The sequence below is a fragment of the Penicillium roqueforti genome (genome assembly GCF_015533775.1).
Source record: "Penicillium roqueforti strain LCP96 04111 chromosome Unknown scaffold_01, whole genome shotgun sequence".
NCBI lineage: Eukaryota > Fungi > Ascomycota > Eurotiomycetes > Eurotiales > Aspergillaceae > Penicillium > Penicillium roqueforti.
Window position 1 is genome coordinate 194017 of NW_024067565.1, and position 22022 is coordinate 216038.

Consider the following 22022-nt stretch of genomic DNA (forward strand, 5'->3'; position numbering starts at 1 on the left):
GCCCCCCCCCCCCCCCCCCCCCCCCCCCCCCCCCCCCCCCCCCCCCCCCCCCCCCCCCCCCCCCCCCCCCCCCCCCCCCCCCCCCCCCCCCCCCCCCCCGCGGGGTTGCATAGCTTGACATTTCGACGTGTCTTATATCTGCTGTCTTTGGGACAATCCGAAGCTCAAGCAGTGGACAGAAATACTTGGAATAAAAGCAACATATATCTATTATCATCGCCGGCAAGTCGTAGTACTTGAATCCTAATATAAATGTAAGCCGACGGCTAATGGGGCGGGTGTGGCCACCCGACGGCCAAACTCTCGGGACCCGATTATCAGAGGTCGTCATGGACCTTCCCAAGCTTATATAGCCTGCTCTTATTTCATTTCCCCACAAAGCTTCCGCGCATCTGTGCTTTCCACCTAAATCTCACGTGGCAACCACGACGCGTTCATCCGATATCAAATCGCTGTGAATCTCCATTCGACCAACATCCAAGTGCAAGTATCTACGCAGAGAGAAAGAAGCAACATGCCACCCAGCGCGTACTCCCCGGTCCTTGAGACCAGTCGCATCTTCTCTGCGCTGTGTGACCAGTCGGAACGCTTCGACTTACCACCCGAGGTTCTTGCGAACAAAGACCGCGTTTCGTTCTCTACCAGTCATAATGAAATCTACTTCCCAATTCCCTTTAAAGAGACCGAGACTCTCGCTGCCCTGAAGGGTATCGAAGGTTCCGTGGCTGCGGCCATTGCCGACCTGCGCTTCGGTGCTGGTGAGGAACCTCGGGGCATTCAAGTCAACCTCGAAGCTGCCACTGCCTTTGGATGCCAAGCGTACATGGCAAAGGTTGATGGTCTGTCAAAATTGGACCCAGCTGTGAAAACAAAGCTGAAGAGTATGTATTTCTGTAGAGACTGATATATGGGATGACAAAACAATATTGACTGTAACAGACACGGATTTGCTGGCTGCCCAATCCAACGGCTACCGACGTATGTCGGCGAATCTTTACAAGACTAAGAACCCAGGCGAATACTTCCATATCCATGGCTCTCTGGAGGCTACAACCACCTTGAACATGATTGGGCTCGAGGGCCAACGACCAGACCTGACTGATTATGAAGAAATCATCAAGGTCATCGAGAGCAAAGTACAGCAATACACAGCTGCGGAGCTTGAAGATATGAACAAAGAGAAACGCCAGGCCGGTGTGACTGCTTACAAACATGAGGACTTTATCAAGACTCCCCATGTAAGTGTTGCATGCTGTATCCGACCGCAACAAGCAAGCTGATCATTCGACAGGGAAAACTTAATGTCCAAGAGCCTGCATGGAAAGTCAGCAAATTGCCTGGTGATCTTCCTCCAACTCCTTTCCCAGCTAGACGCAACGGCAGCAAGAAGATCCTCGAGGGCATCAAAGTACTGGAGCTCTGCCGTATCATCGCAGGCCCGACTATTACCCGCATTCTAGCCGAATATGGTGCCGATGTTTTGAAGATAACCAGCCCAAACCTTTCCGATGTGCCGTTTTTCCAAGTCGATGGTAACATGGGCAAGATTGCAGCAGATCTTGATTTGAAGAGCGAGGCTGGACGAAAGGAGTTTGAGAAGCTCCTGGATGACGTGGATGTCATCGTAGACGGCTACCGTCCCGGAGCACTAGATAAGCTTGGCTACGGAGCAGAGGCCATGGCTGCGTTGGCCAAGAAGCGCGGCAAAGGCATTGTTTACGTGAATGAGAACTGCTTCGGATACGAGGGCGAGTGGGCTGGCCGCGCTGGATGGCAGCAGATCGCAGATTGCGTAAGTTATCACATACTGTCTCTACTGTCCAGATCAAAACTGACCTCGGCTACAGGTGACTGGAATCGCCTGGGCCCAAGGCCAGTTCATGGGCCTCTCAACACCCGTTGTACCTCCTTACCCCATCTCCGACTACGGCACAGGCTGCATGGGCGCCATCGCCGCGCTGACTGGTCTCTATCACCGCGCGAAGACCGGTGGCTCCTACCACGGCAAAGCTTCGCTCATGCACTACGACCTTCTCCTCTTTGCAATGGGCCAATACCCCGCTGATGTGCAGGAGGAGCTTCGTAAGGTGCAACCGCCTGAGTTCTTCAAGTTGCGTCACTGCGACAGTGTTGACCGCATCTCGTCGACCGTGCTGAAGGGCATGCAGGAGCGATTCCCGCACTTGTACAAGCCTGCCGGTTCTGAGTCGGAAGGTCGCAAGCCATTGACAGAGTTATGGACATCGCGCGCATATGGTGCGGATATCGAGATTGTGAAGCCAGTGGTAGTAATTGGCGGGGTGGATAATCAGTTTGTGCGGTCTAGTCGTCCGAACGGATTTGACCGAGCTTCATGGGAGGAGTTTAGCGTCAAGGAGACAGATGTGAAGAAATGCTAGTCGTTTCCGCACTGTCTTCCTTTTCTTTTTTAGCCTTTGAATACGGGATATGCACTTCCTGTACGTAGATCGCAATTGAACACCATCTACAAATTACCTCGAGAAACCAGAATCTCTGACAGGAGGCTCGGTCTGACCCAATCGAAGAAATTAGGCTTATATGCGACATAGATCCCCGCATGATTCATCATTATTAATTTAAATAGCTTCACAGGCTGGTTGGAAATTGCGGCCAACGGTAGACATACCCAAAGTAGTTAGTCGAGAGTGTGTCAAAAAAGCAAACCTCACTAACAAACGGTGCTAGACCAGCCGGTCTCGCAATGCGTTGCGCCTACATAAGCACAACAATCCCACCTGTCTGGCGTATGAGCTGCGCCGAGCTGACGACTCTCAGCGGCACAGCTGTAATCATTCTGAATGGCCTGTGGCTGGTCGATTGTCTTGGTGTGTATGACGACCTCCGAGACTGTGGATTTGATGGTGTACAGATGACGCTGCATTTGTTGGCTGAGAGTCTTAAGAGGTGGGATTGCGTGGGCTAGGGAGAGGATTGGTCATATGAATCCTTGCATGGCGAATAAGGATAAGGTTATGTGGGTTGTGTTGTATACGAGTGTTTCTAGGGCTTTGGTTTTAGATAAATAGGGAATTAGACAGCGGCATTTGGTTTATGGTATTGATGAGGGGAACTATGAATGTGAATATGTGCTGTTAGTCAAGGATGAGGTACAATCGAGCTGTTCATTTTCTTGCTCTTGGGCGTATGCTATAGTATCACGATTCACGACATGGCTAACGCTGATCGCGAATCTTTAGACAGCCTCCGGGAAATTGTCGGAGGTGAAATTTGTATATTCACAGGAGAGGGTATCCGTTATAATGTGGGTTCGATAAGCTTCTTCAGCTTACGAAGAGAGAGAGGTTTGATCAAGTACTCGTCGACACCTGCGATCACTGCCGCCTGTTGCATGGTAGCTGAAGCGACTCCTGTGACAGCCATGATGCGAGAGGGTTGGAGACCGTGATCTTTTTCGTGTTGTCGGATCTTACTGGTTGAAACCAGACCATCCATTATAGGCATTGATAAGTCTAGAATTAGCAACCACCCAGTTAGTATTTTCGGGATGAGGGAGGGGTGTTTAGCAGAGTAGTAGACGAACCCATCAATATCAAATCGTATCTTCGACTTGAACTTTCAACAAGTTCCAATGCAATCAGTCCATTAGAAGCTGTGTCGTAACTACATCCAAGTTTTCGCATGAGCGTAGCCAATATCTGGTTGTAAGTCAGACACAAGGAATTAATGGAGGCAACCGATATACAGAAAAGAAAGGGTAAATTCTGCGTAATCGAGTTTGCAGTGAGATAACATACCCGGAGATTGATGTCATTGTCATCTACAATTAGAACATGCATATCGTTCGGTTGATCGTTCGATCTTATCGGAGAGCCTCCGATAGGACTACTCTGACAGACCAGTTCAACTGGAGGCTGTTGTGGAAGACCTTCCGGTATTTCTGGTAGGGTCGACGGGGTAGGTTCTGACAGAAGAATTTCATGGGTTTTTGGTGGAACGGTAATTGGAGGTTCAGGGCCGCGTATTTGAGGTTGTAAATTGTGCAGATGCACTATTTTTTGAGCTGTTTCATAGATTTTCTGAGGTCCGTATCTGCATCAAAAGTTAGCTCAGTACCGCAAAAGGGGGTAGCTTCTGGACGTACGGCTGTGACATCAGGATAGCATTCGGAGCAAGAGAGTAGCTTAGTGATGATGTCGTGCTGCCCAAGACAATGAAGAATTTGAAGTCATGGCCGGTATTCATGGTCGAGGGTGATTGGTCATTCAACCTAGCGTTGAACTTTGCCTCCTCGATAACCGCGATATCACCCTCTCCCTTCTCGAGTGACTCTGCTAGTGCGACATGCCATCCCAGTTGTACCCCCAAAACATTGGCGAGAGTACTCTGAATAGAAAGCTTTCGTTTCGCATCGGAGCTCAGAATGCCAGTGGGCTCCTCCGTCAAGTCAGGACAGCCACTGAACCCAATGAGGCATGCCTTCATAGTGTCCTTGTGTCTTTGCACCTCCGGAGAGGAAGCATCGTCGAATGGCTTGGTAGGGAGAAGGTTCCTCGGACGCCGTACGGGGATGTAAACATCGACCTGGGTACCAACACCGGTTTCGCTCTTCACTTTGAGGTGACCACCCAGAAAGGTCACTAGCTTACGCACGACGCTGAGTCCAAGCCCGACGCCTTCTGATAGAGCGTCTTCCTGGGCGAATGGAGAGAACGCGGAGTTTCTGAGAAAGTCCTGTGAAATTCCTTGGCCCGTGTCTGTGACACGGAGGTGGACAATGTGAGGTTCTGCTTGAGTTTGAGTTGCGGTTTGTGACAATGATACCTCGACGAGGCCGGTCTGTGTCCATTTCATTGCGTTACCGAGGAGGTTCATGACTATTCTCCTCCAGGCACCAGCGACTGATTGGATAATCCAGGACCTGGACTGCTCGATGTTTACTACCACTGACAATTCATCGGTACCTTGAGTAATATGAGAGGCGGATTGCGAGGACGAGGTAGCAGTAGCTATTTCACTCGCAAGAGACGACACAGGCGCGGGTGCCTTTCGGCTGGTATGGAGTATAACAGCGACTTCTTCAACCAAGGAACCGAGATTGAAGTCGGAAACTAAGCTTGTTCCAGAATCCTCAGTGTTGGTCACGCTGAGACTTTGCGTGGTTGCCAAGTTGTTGATTTTACAGTAATCCAGCCTTGTATTCGTCAGTAAAAGGCCTCGCCCGATGGACTGCGAGTGAAACCTACAGGTGATCTATTGTGTCCAGCAAGGTCAGTCCCGATGTTGAGATCATGTTAACCATATCACGGTGCGCAGTCTGAAGCGGAATATCATGTAGCAACTCTGCGCTCGCGAGGATGCCATGTAGTGGGGAGCGAAGCTCGTGACTAATAGAAGTTACAAAGTCAAATTTCGAGTTCTCACTGGCGGTCCAGTGTATCCGGGATACTTCAGAGATCATAGAATCTCCAAAAGCCTTAAAGTAGTGTAGGTCTTCTATGCCTAAAGGACGATGACTTCCGTTTACCCATGCTAGTGTACCTGCGAGCCATCGCGATTTGTTCCAATCCCATAGAGGATAGAAAAGCACACTCTTGGCTCCAGGGAGCTGATGAGCTAGACGATGGGAAATCTGCTCAAAGTTCTCAAAATTGGGATCGGAAGTCTCTGGATTTCCACATACAGAATCAATGGGGCTGGCCGGATTGCTCCTGCTGTCTATGTTGAATATGTGGCCATCTGGGAAGTGTGTAATCAACGAATGCAGCAACTCTTCAGTCAATGTGACCGGGCGTTTGGACTCAAGGTTGCTCTTAGTTGGTTTGCAGCTTATAGCCTGACCCAAAGAGCCACAATATTTTTCTGGATCTTTGGGCGGATTTGGATTAGGAAGATCCCAAGGGCTAGTAGGCGCGGTGGGGGCATCTGTCGCAAACTCCGGCAAGGCATCCCAATCATCATGCCGTCCAGAAAATTCGCTAAAATAGAGTTAGAAACTGTCAATGACCCAAAGAAAGAGTGACTAACAATTGCGGGTCATTTCGGTGGGCATCAAGAAAGACCACGGCGTCCAGATCCAAAGACTCTTTCAGTAGGAGACTGGCACGGGCAAAAATCGCAGCTATGCGTTCAGTGATAGACACATTGGCTGGCGCTAATGATTCCGGGGGTCCTTCCACGGAAGATGATAGCGGTTCGTCTCGGTCCGAGGTTCGAGAAAGCGATGATGGCTGTGTATAGTTTGACACGGAAGGCATATTTTGAGAAAAGATCGACGCTTCTTTTCCATTGAGGCTGGTAGACGAACCTTGATCAAGCGGTGAATAGACACTAATATCCTTTTCCGTAGGCAAAGAAACGATCGTTCCACCCACATCGCTTCGGGTGGTTATTGACCCCAGATCTTCAGAATTCAGTTTCTTCGCAGATGCTTCAATCTGACCTTGAGTGGAAGAGCCAGTAGGGTCAAATTTCGAATGACTTTTGACGAAGTTTGTCAATCCTTTGACCAAGTTCTCCGAACGACGATGATATTGAACGATCCGCGCATTTTCAAGGTGGTTTGAGATTGAGTCGGCAATCTCCCGAAGAGCAGCCACATCCTCGTCTCCAAATTTCGTTCGAGGCTTGTTGTCCACTACACAATATGAACCTAGTACGAACCCGGAAGGGCTGTACAATGGCACCTCGGCGTAGAACCGAAAGAACGGCCAGCCAAGGACATACGGGCGATCTTTGTAGAAATCCTCCTTGGTGAAATCGCGGATGATGTTGCGTGTCTGGTTGGCCGTTATATTCTCCGTGTCTAGTATCTGGGAAGTATCTTGTCCAGTGAAAAGTCGAATGGCGTGGGGACACACTCCCCATTGCAAGTCCAGTGTATTGACACCCAGGAATATACCATCATCCGCGCGATGAAGATTTTTGTTTCGAAGAGAGATCGACGCGGTTGCCTCTGAAATGACATGCTGATTTTCTCCGTCGATGATTGAAACAAAAGACCGATTGCATCCAAAGCGATAGACACCCAGTTGTGTCAATGCAGTCAGGGTGGTATCATTTGAAAGGCGAGGGGATGTTAAGTCCTGTGAGATGTCATGTTGATCCGGGTCTGCGCTTGTAGAGACTGGCTGATCAAAAGTACAATAATACCTATAGAGGTTGAGGAAACGTTAGTAGAGATCGCAATCGGGCGGGGAATCACAAACTTTGATAAATCCCGGATTCTCTCTTGCTCGACATCATTTCCTGGCTGACCCATTGCAGATGGGCCAGCTGATCTATAGCTGGTCACTTCGACATAAGACTGAAGTTAGGAAGTTCTCATGGCACATATGTTGTCGGAATAAGAAAAGAAAACGGGTTTACGAAACCTGTTTTAGGGAAATCCCTACGCTACGTCTGTGGTGGGGCTTAGGCCTCTCGGTAAGAGATATTTATGGGGGCTTGGGCTAGAATATTCCATTATAACTGTATTGATTGAGGCTATATTCATTCTAGGGACATCTACATACAGGTATCTAGGTATACTAGGTACTCAAGTGTATTCAAATGTATACGCAGAAGCTGAAGTGGCGTACTGGGGTGATATATTGTACCAGTGACATTCCACTAGAGTACCCGTGATATCTCCACCGTGGTGTTCGACATATCACCATTAAGCTATTTAGATGAATAAGAATAACGGTGTTTTTCCTCGTTTTACTCTTTTCATTTGTCTTTTTGCATCCTCTTTTTATAGGTATCGCCTCTCCATTCATAATTTTTCTAGATGGCAAAAATAGCCGACCCAATCTATGAAACCTTGGAGACAACCTTCGATGATTAATGACTCCACCACTAATAGAGATAATCTGATTTGAAAAACATCATTGAAATTCGAGATGGTAGAGAGTATCTAATTAATCAAATGCGACCGGTATTTGATACTAGTTGTAGCTTAATAGGTCATATTATAGGTGTAAATTTACACAGGCTGGTTGAAATTGCGGCCAGCGGTAGACATACATACCCGAAGTAGTTTAGCGTGGAGTGTGTAGCTTTTCTTTTTATGTGGCGAATCATCTTCCAAGGTTTATGGCAATGCGTCCCATCCAATCAGCTTCGAGATACGCTGATTTGCATAGTTGGCTAGGTTGGCTAGATTTCCTACAGGAACTGGATATGGCCAGGCATGTGCTGGTTTGGGCCGTGCTGACCTTGCATAGTTCGGACATGTGGTGGCTTTGTGTAACCGTTAGAGGTTGAGTTTCTTTTTAGTTCTTGGGATAATTGGAATTGCAATTAGGATTTGGATGCGGGTTTGGGTATCGGGTATTTGATTCCATATATATATCCGGCCTCTTGTACTTCATAAAGTATGTCCGGAAATATATACCCCCGCAGAGGTGGAAATACAAGACAGTTATACTGAGGGATTTGTCTCTATGCGAGAATATGCATGAGATACAACCCAGACTAGATCAACTTGAAGCACGAAAATAGACTAAACCAGACAAATCTAACTGCTTGATGTCAGCATGTCCCCACTATGGGTGGAGAAGGTCAGTATGTATTTGGAATTGTACGGCTATCACGCACATCAGTGTTTTCTTTCATAGGGGTAAATCTTGCCATAGTTGCTTCCTATAGGTTGCTTAAGGAGAAACTGCTGAGCGGGTACCAGCAGGTTCATAGCGTGCGATTCCAAATTCCCCCAGAAGCGCCGACATATGTACACAAACAGGGTCCCCCTGAATAAAGCTTTCAATTCAACATCCCTTCGAAAGTATCAAAAAAGAAACAAAAAAGGATCTCGCTAATAAACGCCACGAGCCGGAGAGGATATATCGCAAGATGCTCAAAAGATACAAGCTCCTAGATGAGAAGCAAAAACACACACACCACAAACAAAAAGGGGCCAAAGAGAAGAAAACAAGAAACGGAAATTAGGTATGTACAGTCCGAAGACAGACAAGCATAATACCAATCAGGAATCAAAAATCGGGCCAAATGCCGGGGTTCCTCGACATTCAAGCTCATAGACAATTCGCGCCGTCAGCACAGGGTTACTGATCACGCACACCGCTTCAGCCTGGAAGTCCTTGATCTGCTGCAGGATGATGGGAACCATGTCCATACGGCCACACTTATTGGTGTCTAGGATGATAGGGGCTGAATCCATTTTGTGGACTAGATGCATGATCCTATCGCCGTAGGTCTTCTGAGGAGCACGAGTTTGCCAAAGCACACGCAGTGCGGGTCGGTTGTCATCACCGAGGAATGACAGACAGGGTCCGATGCCCGATCCGGTAGTGACAACTATCACTCTCCGGAAAACACGCATGGCATATGCAAAGCCATAGATCAACACTCCGCGCTTCCAGAGGTGAGTAGGCGGGTTCTGAATTGTTTCTGCAGTCCAATCACCAGCTTTGGACACCAACGAAGAGAAGCTTGGGTTGCCGTGGACGCCTGCGGGTGTGGGGTCTGGGAAAGTGGCAAACCCATGCCAATCCCGAAGCGGGTGCTTGGCTAGTTGGATGCCCTTTCCAAAGGTGGTAATAGCATGGTCGAAATGCAAGCGGGTGGCGTGAGTCGAGAGTGGCTCGGCCCGCACTGCGACCTTCCGAAGGAACAGCCAAGGCTGGATAATGGCTGCTACAGTGAGCATCAAGAACCAGAATGCTGGCAGCTCGATGATGAATGTTCCAAGTGGTTGGCCCGTGGACTGGCTAGCGTTTCGAGAGAAGACGATCAGCAGGGCGACAAACAAGGCCACGACCAGCCACCCCGAAAAACGGTGAGTGAGTTCGAAATAATCATGCCGTTTCATTCGGAATGCGGGGTGGGACACCACGATGATCGCCAGCAACAGGACCAATATGACATAAGCTAACGCAACCGGTGCTGCTGAAATACCAATGTCCGAACCATCAGCTGATGGCTTCCAGTACTGGTGGGACATCACGCCCACGAATCCCACGTACCACACGAGGGCAGCGACTCCACAGCCGCTATGGACACCGCCATAGTGGTAGACTTTTGCGGCGATCCGACGGAGGAGAAGCGGCGCTGAGCGCGGCATCGAACATACGATGACGAATATAGCATTGACCACCAGTGGCTGGCGGGCCAGGCCACAGGCAAGCAAATTGGCGGCTGTGGCATTGACCAAGGCCAGGAGTTTCTGTTCAGTGCTCATGATATACACAAACATTGCAACGTTTGCGCAGAACACTAGCGTGAACAGACGCCGGTATAGTGTGAGGATGGCATATCGGGTAGATGCAAATAACTTGGGTTTGCGCTGGGTCTGTGCCTCCACATCGATCTCCTTTGCGATATCGAAGTGTACGGATTCGGCTCCCTTGGAAGAGCACTTTTCATCGATTTTGTATTCATTGATGAGAGTCGCCTCGCTCACAGTCGGTGTGTGTCGTGCAACGACCACCTTTGGAGGCATAGTGATGGGGGTTTTCTCTGACATAACTATGATGGGTTCCCGAGGTATCACACTGGCTCATATAAAAAGTTCAAAAGATGACTGGAAGTTGTGATGAACTAATCAAGCCAGGGATTCCTTGAAGTGAAAGAGACTGAAAGAAATAGTTGACAACCCAACCAGGGCGAGTCCTCCATTTTGAAGTGAATCACTTCAACCAAGACCTTTGTTTTTTCTCCTCTCTCTACCAATATCCACCAAGATCAGCCTCACACCCCTTCTGCATGGCGACTTTCACGTCCTTCTTTCCCAATCGAGTTTGTCTTTCCATTTTGGGCGTCACCAGGCATCACCGCGAACGGTAACACCCTTTCGCATCTGTTCGGGTCTATTCGGCCATCAATCGTTCTCTCTTTTGAGTTTGGCTCTGAAAATGAGGCATTCATTGCATATGATCCCATTATTTGGCCATTTTTTCCCCATTCGGTTGTTGTTCCCCTCTCGGTGTATGACACTATCACCTCGGGGTCCAGGATTCACACTATTGCAAGTCTTTGTTGCCAATCAGCATCAAAGAACCATCCTACTCCCTTGCTTTCAGCTTCACACACACCTCGGGAAAGTGTCTGACGCAATACCTGAAAGACTCCACGCAGCCTGTCAGAACCTTGTCCGATCCTCCATCAAGAGGGGGTGGATCTCCCTTTCGGGGATGAACCGGAAAGGGAGATCAAATAATGCGCTCATTGAGGTGCGATGCAACCTAATTCCCAGTCGATATCTCCACAATAACCAAACCGAGGACCAGTCAAGGCGAGATGCGCCCAAACACCGTCACGGACCAAGTGCAACCGGACCAGGGTCGACTTCACTAGTCCTGATGGGATGCAAGCGCTGGACATGATGGCCAGTGCACCTGATCATACGGTCAAGAAAGCCTTCAATAAAAGAGACGATCTGCAGCATAGGGATAGCGTTGACTAGCCACAATTCCTTTGTACCGCGGCATCAACAAGGCTAATGTGGATCTATAGAGGTGTGGCTGAATCGTGCCATGAGTTAATGCAATAACCCGTCGGATGATAAGGCAGTTCATGTTTTTTTGTTTTTTTGTTTTTTTTGCTTTTTATTTTTTTTGGCGATTTTTGTTTTCAACGCTACGTCTGCGCGGTCGATCATGATGCAGCTGAGGGTGTTCGGCTAGGTGCCATGACCACCCCTCCGTTATCTGACTCGCACGGCGGAGTTGTATGCTGATCCTTACCCAACGCCGAGGTACTGGCAGCGATGCACGGGTGCAGTACATAACCTAGATGGGTGTGGAGCACGGTTTCGTTAGCCGATATTTCGCTAGTCGATCTGGATCTGGAATCCGGGAAAGAAACCGTCCTCAGATTCAAAGTCCATGACCCCACAGCCAAGGCAACAATATACCGACGGTCTCCACTGAATATCAGCTGCAGGTCTTGGGCATCCATTGCAATATTGGGCCCATAACAACGGGTGGGAGTGGAAGGAGAGTGCATCCCTTCACGGGACGTCAGCGATGAATGACAGGAGCGGGGAACGGACCACGCCTCTGATGTGGCAGCAGGGGTTAGATTAGCCTGAAGAATATTCAAGGGGAATCGAACCGGCGGAACAGCGGGATGTAGCACACCCCTGCCTAAGCTCGTGGGCGACCTGAAGAAACAGTTTAGATGGCCCTAAGAAGGGAATGTGAGTTCATCGGATTAGAGTTTGGAGCATATCTCACGATCCGGTCGATCTCTATGAACACATTTCCAAACTATATCTCACGCAAGGCAAGGGAAACCGTCAGTCAACATGGGGACACGGACGAAAGGGTGATCTGATGGTGTGGCTCAGCTCCCAAGGGCTAGCGAATTAGTGACAAGCAAATTTAATTATTTTCGATCTATTTATTGGATTTTGAACCCGCCACACCGGATGGCGCTAAGCACGCCTGGTGGAGACACGATATAGTACACCGTACCCTATGTACTCCATAGTGTTGTGATCCGATTTTGCGATGACATAGTGTGATTGGCTTTACACTTTTGATTCCTTGCTCTGGAGGTTCAGCTTTTTCAGCTCCTTGTTTTTGAGGTCTGATTTACGTCTATCTCGTATAGTAAAGAGTTCACCTTACAGTTGACGCAGTGGAGACTAAACCTCATTACATAAGCCATGTATTCCAAATCCTGGAACAAGGTGGAACAGGCCGGGGGGCAGAGGAGATGTCAAGGTAAATTCAAATCAAAGAGAAAGCAAAATGGAAAATATACATTTACCTATATAACCCCCAGGGATTTCCATCTGGATTCATTATATACTACACCTCTTATATTACTTCTAATCCTACCAAAATGGGTTACACATCTATGGCTTTGAACAATATGCCCTCCCAGGTCTACTCGGACTTGCTGAGTTTCACTTTCGATGGTCCAAAGCCATACAACCAGAACCAACCGCTGTTTATTGATGCCGAGGATCCGTCCCGGTCATTTACAGCGGCCCAATTCCGACAACTAGTCCGGACCTTGATCGCTGGGTTGAAAGCCCACAATGTCCAGCCAGGGGACTGTGTATTAGTACACCTGGGAAACAGCGTAAGTGAAAGAAGCACAAAGAAAAGAACATCCTTGAAGTCGGAAGTTCAATATTGGACTGAAGATTCTCGGAAAATAAAAGAAGCAATGCTGACTCGGGCCTGTCATATGCAGATACTGTATCCCGCACTCTTCTTCGGTATCATTGGCGCCGGTGGTGTCTATATGGGATCAAACCCCCGGAGCCACCCCCAAGAACTCGATCATATCCTCAGTCTCGCTGAGCCCAAACTGATCCTCACAACCCGCGATGCCCTCCCCTCCATCCTCGACGTCTCCGCGGCCCGTGGCATCCATCCAGCGCAGGTCTGCCTCGTCGATGACCGAGCCATCGACCACTGCGCACAACTATTCCTGTGGTCCGAACTAGGATATTCACCAGCAGGACAGTTCTGCGCCATGAGTGGCGACGCGCGTCACAACAGCTTCGCGAATTTACTCTGCTTCGGCGAAAGCGACTGGTTGAAATTCGCCGACCCTATCGTCGCACAAGCCACGCCTGCAGCCATGTACCCGACCAGCGGGACAGGCGGACTGCCCAAAGCAGCCATCTTGTCCCACTATGCGCTTGTCTCACAGCACCGCTCCATTTACTATGAAGTGCCACACCCAGTTAGCCGGCTGATCTCGCTGCCCATGTTCCATTTGTTTGGCGCACTCTGGACACATATCTTCCCTGTCCGCTACGGACACCCCCTATTTGTCCTGCCACGCTTCGAGATCAATGAATTCCTGGCTGCTGTCCACAAGTACCAGATCTCTGAGACTTACCTTGTCCCGGCTATCATTCACTCTATCAACCAGTCGCCCGTACCCATCGGCGACCAACTGTCGTCGCTGCGCTATGTTGGTGTTGCTGGCGCTCCTATTGACGGCCATTCCATGCTACAGTTCCGCCGCCATATCAACCCTATGGGATATGCTTGCCAGATCTGGGGAATGACCGAGGTCGGTGTGATATTCCAGACCCGCTGGGGCCAGCAGGGTGACCCTGGAAGTATCGGCACTCGTATTGCCGGATATGAAGCCCGCTTGTTGGACCAGGATGGCAAAATCGTGCAAGGCGATTGCTGCTCGGGTGAATTGTACGTGCGCGGACCAGGCCTGCTCACTGGATACAAAGGTCGCACAGACGCACTGGAGCCACATGGATGGTTCCGAACGGGAGATGTAGCGTACGTCAAGCAGGGCCAATATTACATTGTTGGCCGGACGAAGGAGCTTATCAAAGTACGAGGGTAAGTCCATCGTCGATTCCCAGTTCCCTCATCAACTTCACATACTAATCATTTTACAGATGGCAAGTAGCCCCTGCTGAAGTCGAAAGCATCCTCCTGCAACACCCAGGAATTCTTGATGCCGCTGTGATAGGCGTGAACAAGGATGGTGTGGGCGAGGTACCCCGCGCCTTTATCGTGCGGTCTCGTGACCCATCTGTGCGCCGCATAACCGCCGAACAAGTTTACAACTTTGCACGCCGGCAACTGGCTAAATACAAAGCCCTCGATGGAGGTGTTGTATTCGTGGAAGAGATCCCCCGCACTGCAAGTGGAAAGATCCAGCGCTTCAGGCTGTCCCAGATGAACACCTACCGTGAGATGGTGGCGTCCCTGCTATCCCGATTCGATGGTGACCGCTCCGCTGCAGTCACTGCGGCTCGACGTGGACTACCCGCTCCAGAGATGTCACCTGTTAGTCTCATTCCTGAGGGGCGGGTTGCGGTTTGAATTAATAAAGCGGGGCATAGCATTTTGCACTATCTATGGCGCATATAAGTTGTTCCCACTCATTCAGCGGTGAAGCAATGCGGTGAATGAGACAGGGAGGGTGTTTGGGTTAGAACCTGGCGTTGTATATTTGGTTTGTGTATTTAGTTTGTGTTTGTTTTCGGGTGCTTATTACATGTTGATTTTTACGATCCAGACTCAACCTCCTTATGATGTTTTTAAATGACTTTAATTATTCATCTTAGCATTACCCAGATATCGGATTCTCTAAATCGTACTACCTAACTATTTGTATTTGAACCTTACAAATCACACAAAACCCGAGTTCTCAGACATAAATTTATGTCTAGTGGTGAAAAAAACCTAGATGATCCCCAAAGTCCGAGCCACAGCATGTATGTTGTAGTGAGTCACTACTCCGTACCTCCCACACCGCACTTCCAAGCCCCACTTCCCTGTCCCAGGCCAAGGCCAAGCTCTCGGTTCCTGATATCGGCTTGCATCCGAAAACCGTACACAGAAAAAATGTGATGTATAAACAACAACTACCTAATATATTTTATGGCCCGAGACAGTCGCGTTCGCATTATGCACATGCAAGGTCCAACAAAGTACGTGGGGCTGGATCGAACGGAATCCGAATCCGAGATCGATCTCGAAAATCCCACGATGAAGTGCATCCGCACCAATACTATGCAGGGCCCAGGCGTCCACGGGTGGAACCTTGGAACCCCGGTTCCAAGGTTCCCTGTAAGGAGGTTCCTTGGTACTAAAGCGGGGATCGACGGAGCTAAATAGGTTAATTATTGATGCTCGATTAGGTTGCATAAACTAGTTATATACCCTGCTCTGCCTGAAAGCATAGATATGACTTATTTGATCTCACGTTTATAATAAAGACCCAGAAAGCCGCATAATATGGTTACTGTAACTGGTAATTCTCTATATAGTCATACTGCCACTCCTGCGGGAGTCTCTAGTCCTGCGGGAACTAACGGCGTGCTAGAGGGGCATCATCAAATCAACAAATCAATACAATTACTTTTCAAGGAGCGATTAACAGCGAGCTAGGGAATCACGCACAAAGTACCGCTTGAAAACAAAACGAGGGAGTAACAATAGATCAGAGGAGCCAATGTGTGATTTGTTCCCGACTACTCCTTACTCCACCTTGGAGAAGCTCTAGACCACTTGGTCCACTCAGACTAGCTGGTCCCCCCAGACTCCTCGGTCTCCCTAGACCACTCGGTGTCCAAAGATGATTTCCATAAGCAGTAGTTCCCCAGACAGAAAAGGGCTCCGTATGGAAGAGGGCTCCATAAGGAAGAAGACTACATATGGAAGACCCTCCGTGTGGAAGAACCCTCCATACGCAAGAGATCTCCAGGTGACATACTAGTCAAGTTGCGACACCCGGATAGGGCCGCGACAGGACACTAAAAGGTGTCAGCAAACGACGGCTTGGATTGGTCGCTTGCGAGAATGGAGTGGCAACATAATCGGGGGAAACATTGGATTCGATACAATACAACTGAACAGGGATAATCGAGGGTGTAACCAAAGTGGGAATAGGGCGTTTCAAGATAGCGTTCGCGACAAAATTAATGGGATTCGACCTCTAGGAACCCTAGTGTCCGGACAAGGTTGAGCAACATATCATGGCGCACTGGTGGCCACCACGCAGTCTTTTAGCATTTCCAAGAACTTTTGATTTATCAGTTCAAGAAGCTATCTCGAACTTTAAAGACGTGAGGAGTTCGGAGGTAATCATAGATAATAATACATAAGTAAAAGCAAGCGTGGTACCAGAATGATATGGCATGACTACCCACTAGTCGTGTGTCCATGCATCATCGTAGGGTTCCCAAACAGCGACAGCAGCTCGACATAAGGCACATGTTCTGACTGGAGACATTCCATAGCAGTTTCGAAGTCCAACATGGTCACGGCTCCTGTCTCCCTTTGATATAAAACGTTGTGTTTTCCAGCATCGGGCACGTAGATTGACAGAGACCGAAGAATGCGGATGGCCTTTTCACATTCCTCACGGACGTGGGTTCGCTCGCGGTTGCTAAGTTCGTCCCAGACATGGGCGAGGATCTGTCCATCCTTGTAGGGGAGGACAAGCGCCCTTCCGTTAGGGAATAAACTCGAGCACATTATGTTCCCAGCAAGTATCATGTTCGCGAAGACATCGTAACCACTAGGTCGTGAGTCTGACAGACGCTCATAGACAGCACATTCCGCATTAGACCTAGACGAATACACATGGTGAGATAAGGACCAGGATAATAGCAATCGGAAATATACTTACGCCCGATCTTGTCTGGGACTCCAGCACTTCACGATATGGCGTGTTCCTTGGTGTTCAATCTCGAAGAGAGCCTTGTCTGTGTGGCTAGGGGGTGAAATTCTCCGGGACACGTTTAAGATCGAAATCGCTCTTCCCTGGTGGCCGAGAATGATTGTATTCGGGGTAACGTTCCCGTTCAGTCCGGTCACTAGACTGCCCTCAATGGCATGGTCTCTGAGCCCAGAAGGGCGGAGAGAAGCCTGAAGATCATCTTGACCCCGAAGCTGACATTCATGTTAGCGGAAATATACCAACACCCTTTGAATATAACTTACTCGCTCTGCCCTGAAGTCTGAACCCTCGATGTAGTCATGGCCCTGTTCAGCAAGGATACAGAACCCCGCAAAACACTGCCGAACAGACAAATTCGTATCCCGGTCTCGAATCGGTGGGGAGACACAGAAGGCGAAGTCAGCTGTCCGCTTGACGAATACTGTCCCCCGGTATGTCGATAGAAAGCCGTAGCGCAACCCGAATTTCCTCATCTGCGCCACGAGTTGACCTATAAATATGTGAGTGATAGTAGTATGGCGCTAGGATGAGTTGCACATACCAAGATGGGGTAAAATTTGCGGAAGAATCACGGGGTCAGACGGAGAAAATCGATCGAGCGCGACAGTCCAGTAGGTCTTGAGTTCGCCGACTATCTTGACCTGCGCTTGGGAGTCGTTGCTGAGAGTCACACCTATGGATACATCTGGGATAACGTCCGATGTTGGAGTTTCAAGGCTTGAATATCTCCCATCACCATTGCCGGCTGTGAGGCGCGCACAAGAATCTTGGCAACTGGCTCGCAGACATTGTTGACGAACCGACCAGATAAGCCGATTTCATTTCCGACCAGGTATACCTCGCCGCTAGGAGAGTCGATGTGGGCAATCTGGAAGTTAAGGTCCAGCGATGCGAGGGCTGATCGTATCTCCTGGTCGAATGTAGTCCACTGGTGGATGAACCTTTGATGTAGCCACTCGGTGGAGACTGACGGGTGGCTCGTGCCACGGGCTTGTCGTAAGAGGGGCAAAGGACTTGCAAGAACTTGACCGGCCGTCTGCATTTTGATCGATGATATATGGCCAGGTTTTAATGAAGATTCGAGCGGGATGAGGAAAAGAAAGAGAAGAGTCGAGGGGAGGAAGGAGCAAGATCATACAATTAAGCTTCCCGGCACTAAACCTTGTCTGGTCGAAATTTCGATTTATAAACTTGGATTGTTTTCGTATAGATATTGTTGTGGTGGCCACGTGCCGATCACATGCCGTTGCCTGGTTTGCCAGGCTTCACATAGCTATTTAGCTAGATCTCGATCGTTTGTAGGAATCTAACCTTCTACATATCTCTCTCACCGCTCCAAGAGCTATGGTTCATGCTGGATGTCTTCATGGATGCTTTGTCATTATACAATTAAGATAGATCGAAGAAACCTATCTTAAGATTTCCATTTCCGATTCTCATCAGTAATCAGACCCCTCCTCAACAACCATTATTTATAATATATCCATACTCTTAATCCCCAGCCTCAAATAATACCATACCCCATCCACCACACACCCCAAACCAAAGGTGCCAGCGCCCCAAGAACAGCTGCCCCAACCGACAACTCCAGAATGCACCAAATCCAAATAGTCCCAACAGCAGGCGCCTTCTTCATAACCGCATAATACGGCTCTCCATTCGTGATAGCGATAAGATGCGCGCCCAGCAGCAGAGCAAGAGGAAGAAAGACCAAAGTCCGCGGAGCAGGTGGGAAAACCAGCTTTCGTAAGAATGAAAATGTGAATTTATCACTTGTCAATGGGAATAAAGAAATAGGAGCAGGCTCTGCCTTTGCATCCTTTGAGCTGCGCTTTGTGAAGGAGACGATATGACCGTGTGCGAGGTGGACGAATAAAGTGAGGAGAGGGAAGGCGGTTGTCACGGATTCTTTCAAGAGACTTGGCAGGTCGATTCTTTCGGCGTATTGGTGGGCTGCGAGGTAGCCTAGGGTGAGGTGGAGGGTTGTGAGAGGCATGGAAAGAAGGATTGTGTCGAGGAATGGCGGAAGAGGTTTGTCGGGTTCCGATTCGGAGTCGGATTTCTTGACAGTATTATCATTTGTACCCTGTTGACTATTCTTGGTCTTCTTTTGGGAGGCATTGGATGAGAGATGGCTGCTGATGTCGCCGTCGGTGTCGACCAATTGCCCAGACGCGTCGACTGTCACGAATCGGGTTCCCCCTGACTGCGACGGTATGCCTTGTCCTTCCACCGAAGCTGGAATTGATCCTCCCCTTTGATGAAGTGCGCCTTGTCGCTCTGCGATGATGTCATATAATGTGCGCTCGACTGTTGGTTTGTTTTTGGTCGGATCATTGCGATGGGGATGGGCCATCGCTATTTCGGGTTCGTCGTTTTTAGAAGATCCAGCCGCTGCACGACGCTGCTTTCGATTCCTTGGTGTTTCCATCTTGCTCAGGCTGGTATGGAGGGACAATGAGTGGTGGGGGGAAAAGAGTTAACAAACACTGACGTGGAGAAATTGAGGTTGAGGACTCGGCGATAAGCCCCATCAATCGGGGTTAAGGTGAGCTAAGATGATCGCCAGTTGGCTCATAGGTCTAGGTTATATTTCTCAGGCTTGGGATAGATATGAAAACAAACTTTTCTAAATTCATCATTGTTGCTAATTAATTCTCTGCACCCTTTGACACACTCGTTCAATACATGGACTGGCCACTCATTCAACCAGCCTGGTATAGAGCTGGACCGGCAACCACATGCGGGTTAATCAAGCTCAGATTGAATGGACTCACGTACGGATTGCTGTCTGTAATGGCAATAAAGATGGTACCATTGAAAGCTGGGTCACCTTGGTAGGTTTCCAGGCTCGGCTGGGTAGTATATCCTCGAATGCCATCAGTGGTACTGCTGGTCCTATTGGAGCTGCTGGCACTATTGGTGCTGTTGGTGCTGTTGGTACCATTGACAATTTCCAGAGGGGTATAAGTAATGTTCAGCTGCGACACCCAAAGAACATACTTTGCGCTACCAGCTGTCGTCTGGGTTGTGGTGACGTAGCTGTTGTTGGGACCGATTTGCTTCCCAGGAAGATCCCACTCCAATAACACCGTCCGACCCGGGGCCGAGAGAGGCACTGGGCGAACCTTACTAACAGCAGCGCCGCAGCCATTAGCTGAGCCAGACGAGTTGAATCTTCCGAAGCCTTTTGCTGACTTGGGAATGCTGACGCCTGGTCCGACAGTATTGTTGATTCCAGTGGTCTGATTGAACATAAACCCTGCAGTCTGATTGAACCCGGAAGTCGTGTTGAGCCTTGAGATCTGATCGCCACTCGAAGTAAAATTGTACCCAGTAGCGTTATGCCCAGTCGTTCGGTTATTACCCGAGGGCAAGTTGCGATAAGCCCCTGGACTCCACGGATCGGGCTGATTAACCACCATCAGCGTTGGGAAATTTTGCCAAATCACCCGGGTCTGATTTTCAGGACAAGAGCTGATGAAAGGTGCCAGCAGTGTCCAAGCCCAAGACTGCGGTATGCCAACTTCAAACCATTCAACCATCGGGAAGAGACCCTCGAACTGGCGGAAGATCAATTGCTGCCGTGCTTCCGTAGTGATGGACTGAGTCAAGAGAGTGGCCGCCTCGCGCGAGTCAAGATGAGCCAAGAACCCATATACGCCAGCTTCCCCCCAGCGAGTGAGTTTCTGACAGAAGTCGATAAACTCCTTGACGTTGGTGTACGGGTAGATATAGTTGCACTGCTTCGGGGCATGAGCTCCGAGGATATTGCTGAGCATAGTGGCATGGCCTATCTCTTGCTGCGCCATGAATGCGATCACCTCGCGGTCCGCAGCGGTCAAACCGGCGGCTCGGAAGGCTGCCTCGTCGAAACGCCTGAGTCCCTCTTGGAAGAGATCGAGCTCAATCCATTCCTGGTATAGAGCCAGAGCCTGGTTATTGCAGGTTAGCTCCTGGACCAGAACATTGCTTCGCTCAATTTCGTGCGGATACATACCAAAGACTCGTAGTCGAAATCGCTTTTCGCGTTGTAGACGGGCGTGCTTCCGTTGGTCCCGACACCACCAGCCGGGACATATGGAGCAGGCTCGGCATGGTAAAGATTTCCATCACTGGGATATGATGTCGCCCCGGGTGCAACCCCACCGCGAGAGATGCTTGTTCCGATTGAAGAAGCCGTCAGTGCAGATGTGGTCGTCGGTGTTCCAGTAAACGGTGTATACAGCATGGAGCTATTGTAACTTAGAAGTGGCGGCGCTGAAGCCGATGCATTTGCAGTCGGCAATGGCGAGTCAGCGGTTGTAGTTCCGCCATTTTGGTGTTTCTTTGGAGAAGCAGCCGTGAAAGGCAGTGAGCTCAATAGGCTCAACAGAATGATACTGTTCCAGATCATCTCTGGTGAAGGTCAAAGTCGCTTGAATCCAAGACAGAAAAAGAAGCTCCTTTATCCCTGGTATTAAAGCATTGGGTCAGTTGTAATTGTTGGAAAGCCGGATAGGTACGGACCTTGCGTAGAGTACATATAGTGCTATTTTAGCCAATATCATCGCCAGCCAAGGCAATCCAAAGTCAGGGTCGTTAGAAAATCACACAATGGTGAAGACACCATCTTCAGAGCTAAATGTGGGTAGCTTTGAACGGGGATGAATTCCGAATGGTGTTTATCCTCGTCAGAGCGGACGTTCTTCGTATACTTGGCTAGTTTAGTAGTTGCAAGATACTGCAATCCCCACTTAGAGAACAATCCCCGGGATGCTCGGCAACAGACGACATCGGCGCACTGCCAACATTCCATGGACCTGAACAGACTAACGTACAATTCGAGATAACTGTGGGGGTGGAAATCGAATCCGACCGGACAATGCCGGATAGCGTTTGAGGGAACAAGGGGAAAAGGCTATACGGTTCTTAGT

At 49.3% G+C, this 22022-nt stretch overlaps 7 protein-coding genes across 7 annotated transcripts; 2 read left to right on the top strand and 5 right to left on the bottom strand.

Annotated features, from left to right (window-relative positions):
- Positions 1-514: 514 nt before the first annotated feature.
- LCP9604111_1192 (CAIB/BAIF family enzyme) lies at positions 515-2399 on the top strand (the record flags this gene model as incomplete). The annotated part of the gene is made up of 4 exons (XM_039075649.1): positions 515-881; positions 940-1238; positions 1292-1792; positions 1848-2399. 4 exons carry the CDS (start codon positions 515-517, stop codon positions 2397-2399), a joined length of 1719 nt encoding a protein of 572 aa, XP_038933740.1.
- Positions 2400-3276: 877 nt separating this feature from the next.
- On the bottom strand, positions 3277-7240 carry LCP9604111_1203 (hybrid sensor histidine kinase/response regulator; the record flags this gene model as incomplete). Its single annotated transcript, XM_039075760.1, has 7 exons — positions 3277-3491; positions 3563-3677; positions 3777-4071; positions 4124-5173; positions 5226-5957; positions 6007-7131; positions 7188-7240. The coding sequence occupies 7 exons, from the start codon at positions 7238-7240 to the stop codon at positions 3277-3279; spliced, it is 3585 nt and encodes a 1194-aa protein (XP_038933751.1).
- A 1707-nt stretch (positions 7241-8947) lies between these two features.
- On the bottom strand, positions 8948-10423 carry LCP9604111_1214 (integral membrane protein TmpA; the record flags this gene model as incomplete). The annotated part of the gene is made up of 1 exon (XM_039075871.1): positions 8948-10423. The coding sequence occupies one exon, from the start codon at positions 10421-10423 to the stop codon at positions 8948-8950; it is 1476 nt and encodes a 491-aa protein (XP_038933762.1).
- Positions 10424-12771: 2348 nt separating this feature from the next.
- afeA (adenylate-forming enzyme AfeA) lies at positions 12772-14741 on the top strand (the record flags this gene model as incomplete). Its single annotated transcript, XM_039075982.1, has 3 exons — positions 12772-13014; positions 13129-14252; positions 14312-14741. 3 exons carry the CDS (start codon positions 12772-12774, stop codon positions 14739-14741), a joined length of 1797 nt encoding a protein of 598 aa, XP_038933773.1.
- Positions 14742-16565: 1824 nt separating this feature from the next.
- On the bottom strand, positions 16566-18148 carry LCP9604111_1237 (uncharacterized protein; the record flags this gene model as incomplete). The annotated part of the gene is made up of 5 exons (XM_039076094.1): positions 16566-16995; positions 17056-17318; positions 17370-17596; positions 17648-17851; positions 17911-18148. 5 exons carry the CDS (start codon positions 18146-18148, stop codon positions 16566-16568), a joined length of 1362 nt encoding a protein of 453 aa, XP_038933785.1.
- Positions 18149-18610: 462 nt separating this feature from the next.
- LCP9604111_1248 (uncharacterized protein) lies at positions 18611-19537 on the bottom strand (the record flags this gene model as incomplete). Its single annotated transcript, XM_039076205.1, has 1 exon — positions 18611-19537. One exon carries the CDS (start codon positions 19535-19537, stop codon positions 18611-18613), a length of 927 nt encoding a protein of 308 aa, XP_038933796.1.
- Positions 19538-19811: 274 nt separating this feature from the next.
- On the bottom strand, positions 19812-21337 carry LCP9604111_1259 (ferritin-like domain-containing protein; the record flags this gene model as incomplete). The annotated part of the gene is made up of 2 exons (XM_039076316.1): positions 19812-21041; positions 21107-21337. 2 exons carry the CDS (start codon positions 21335-21337, stop codon positions 19812-19814), a joined length of 1461 nt encoding a protein of 486 aa, XP_038933807.1.
- Positions 21338-22022: the final 685 nt, after the last annotated feature.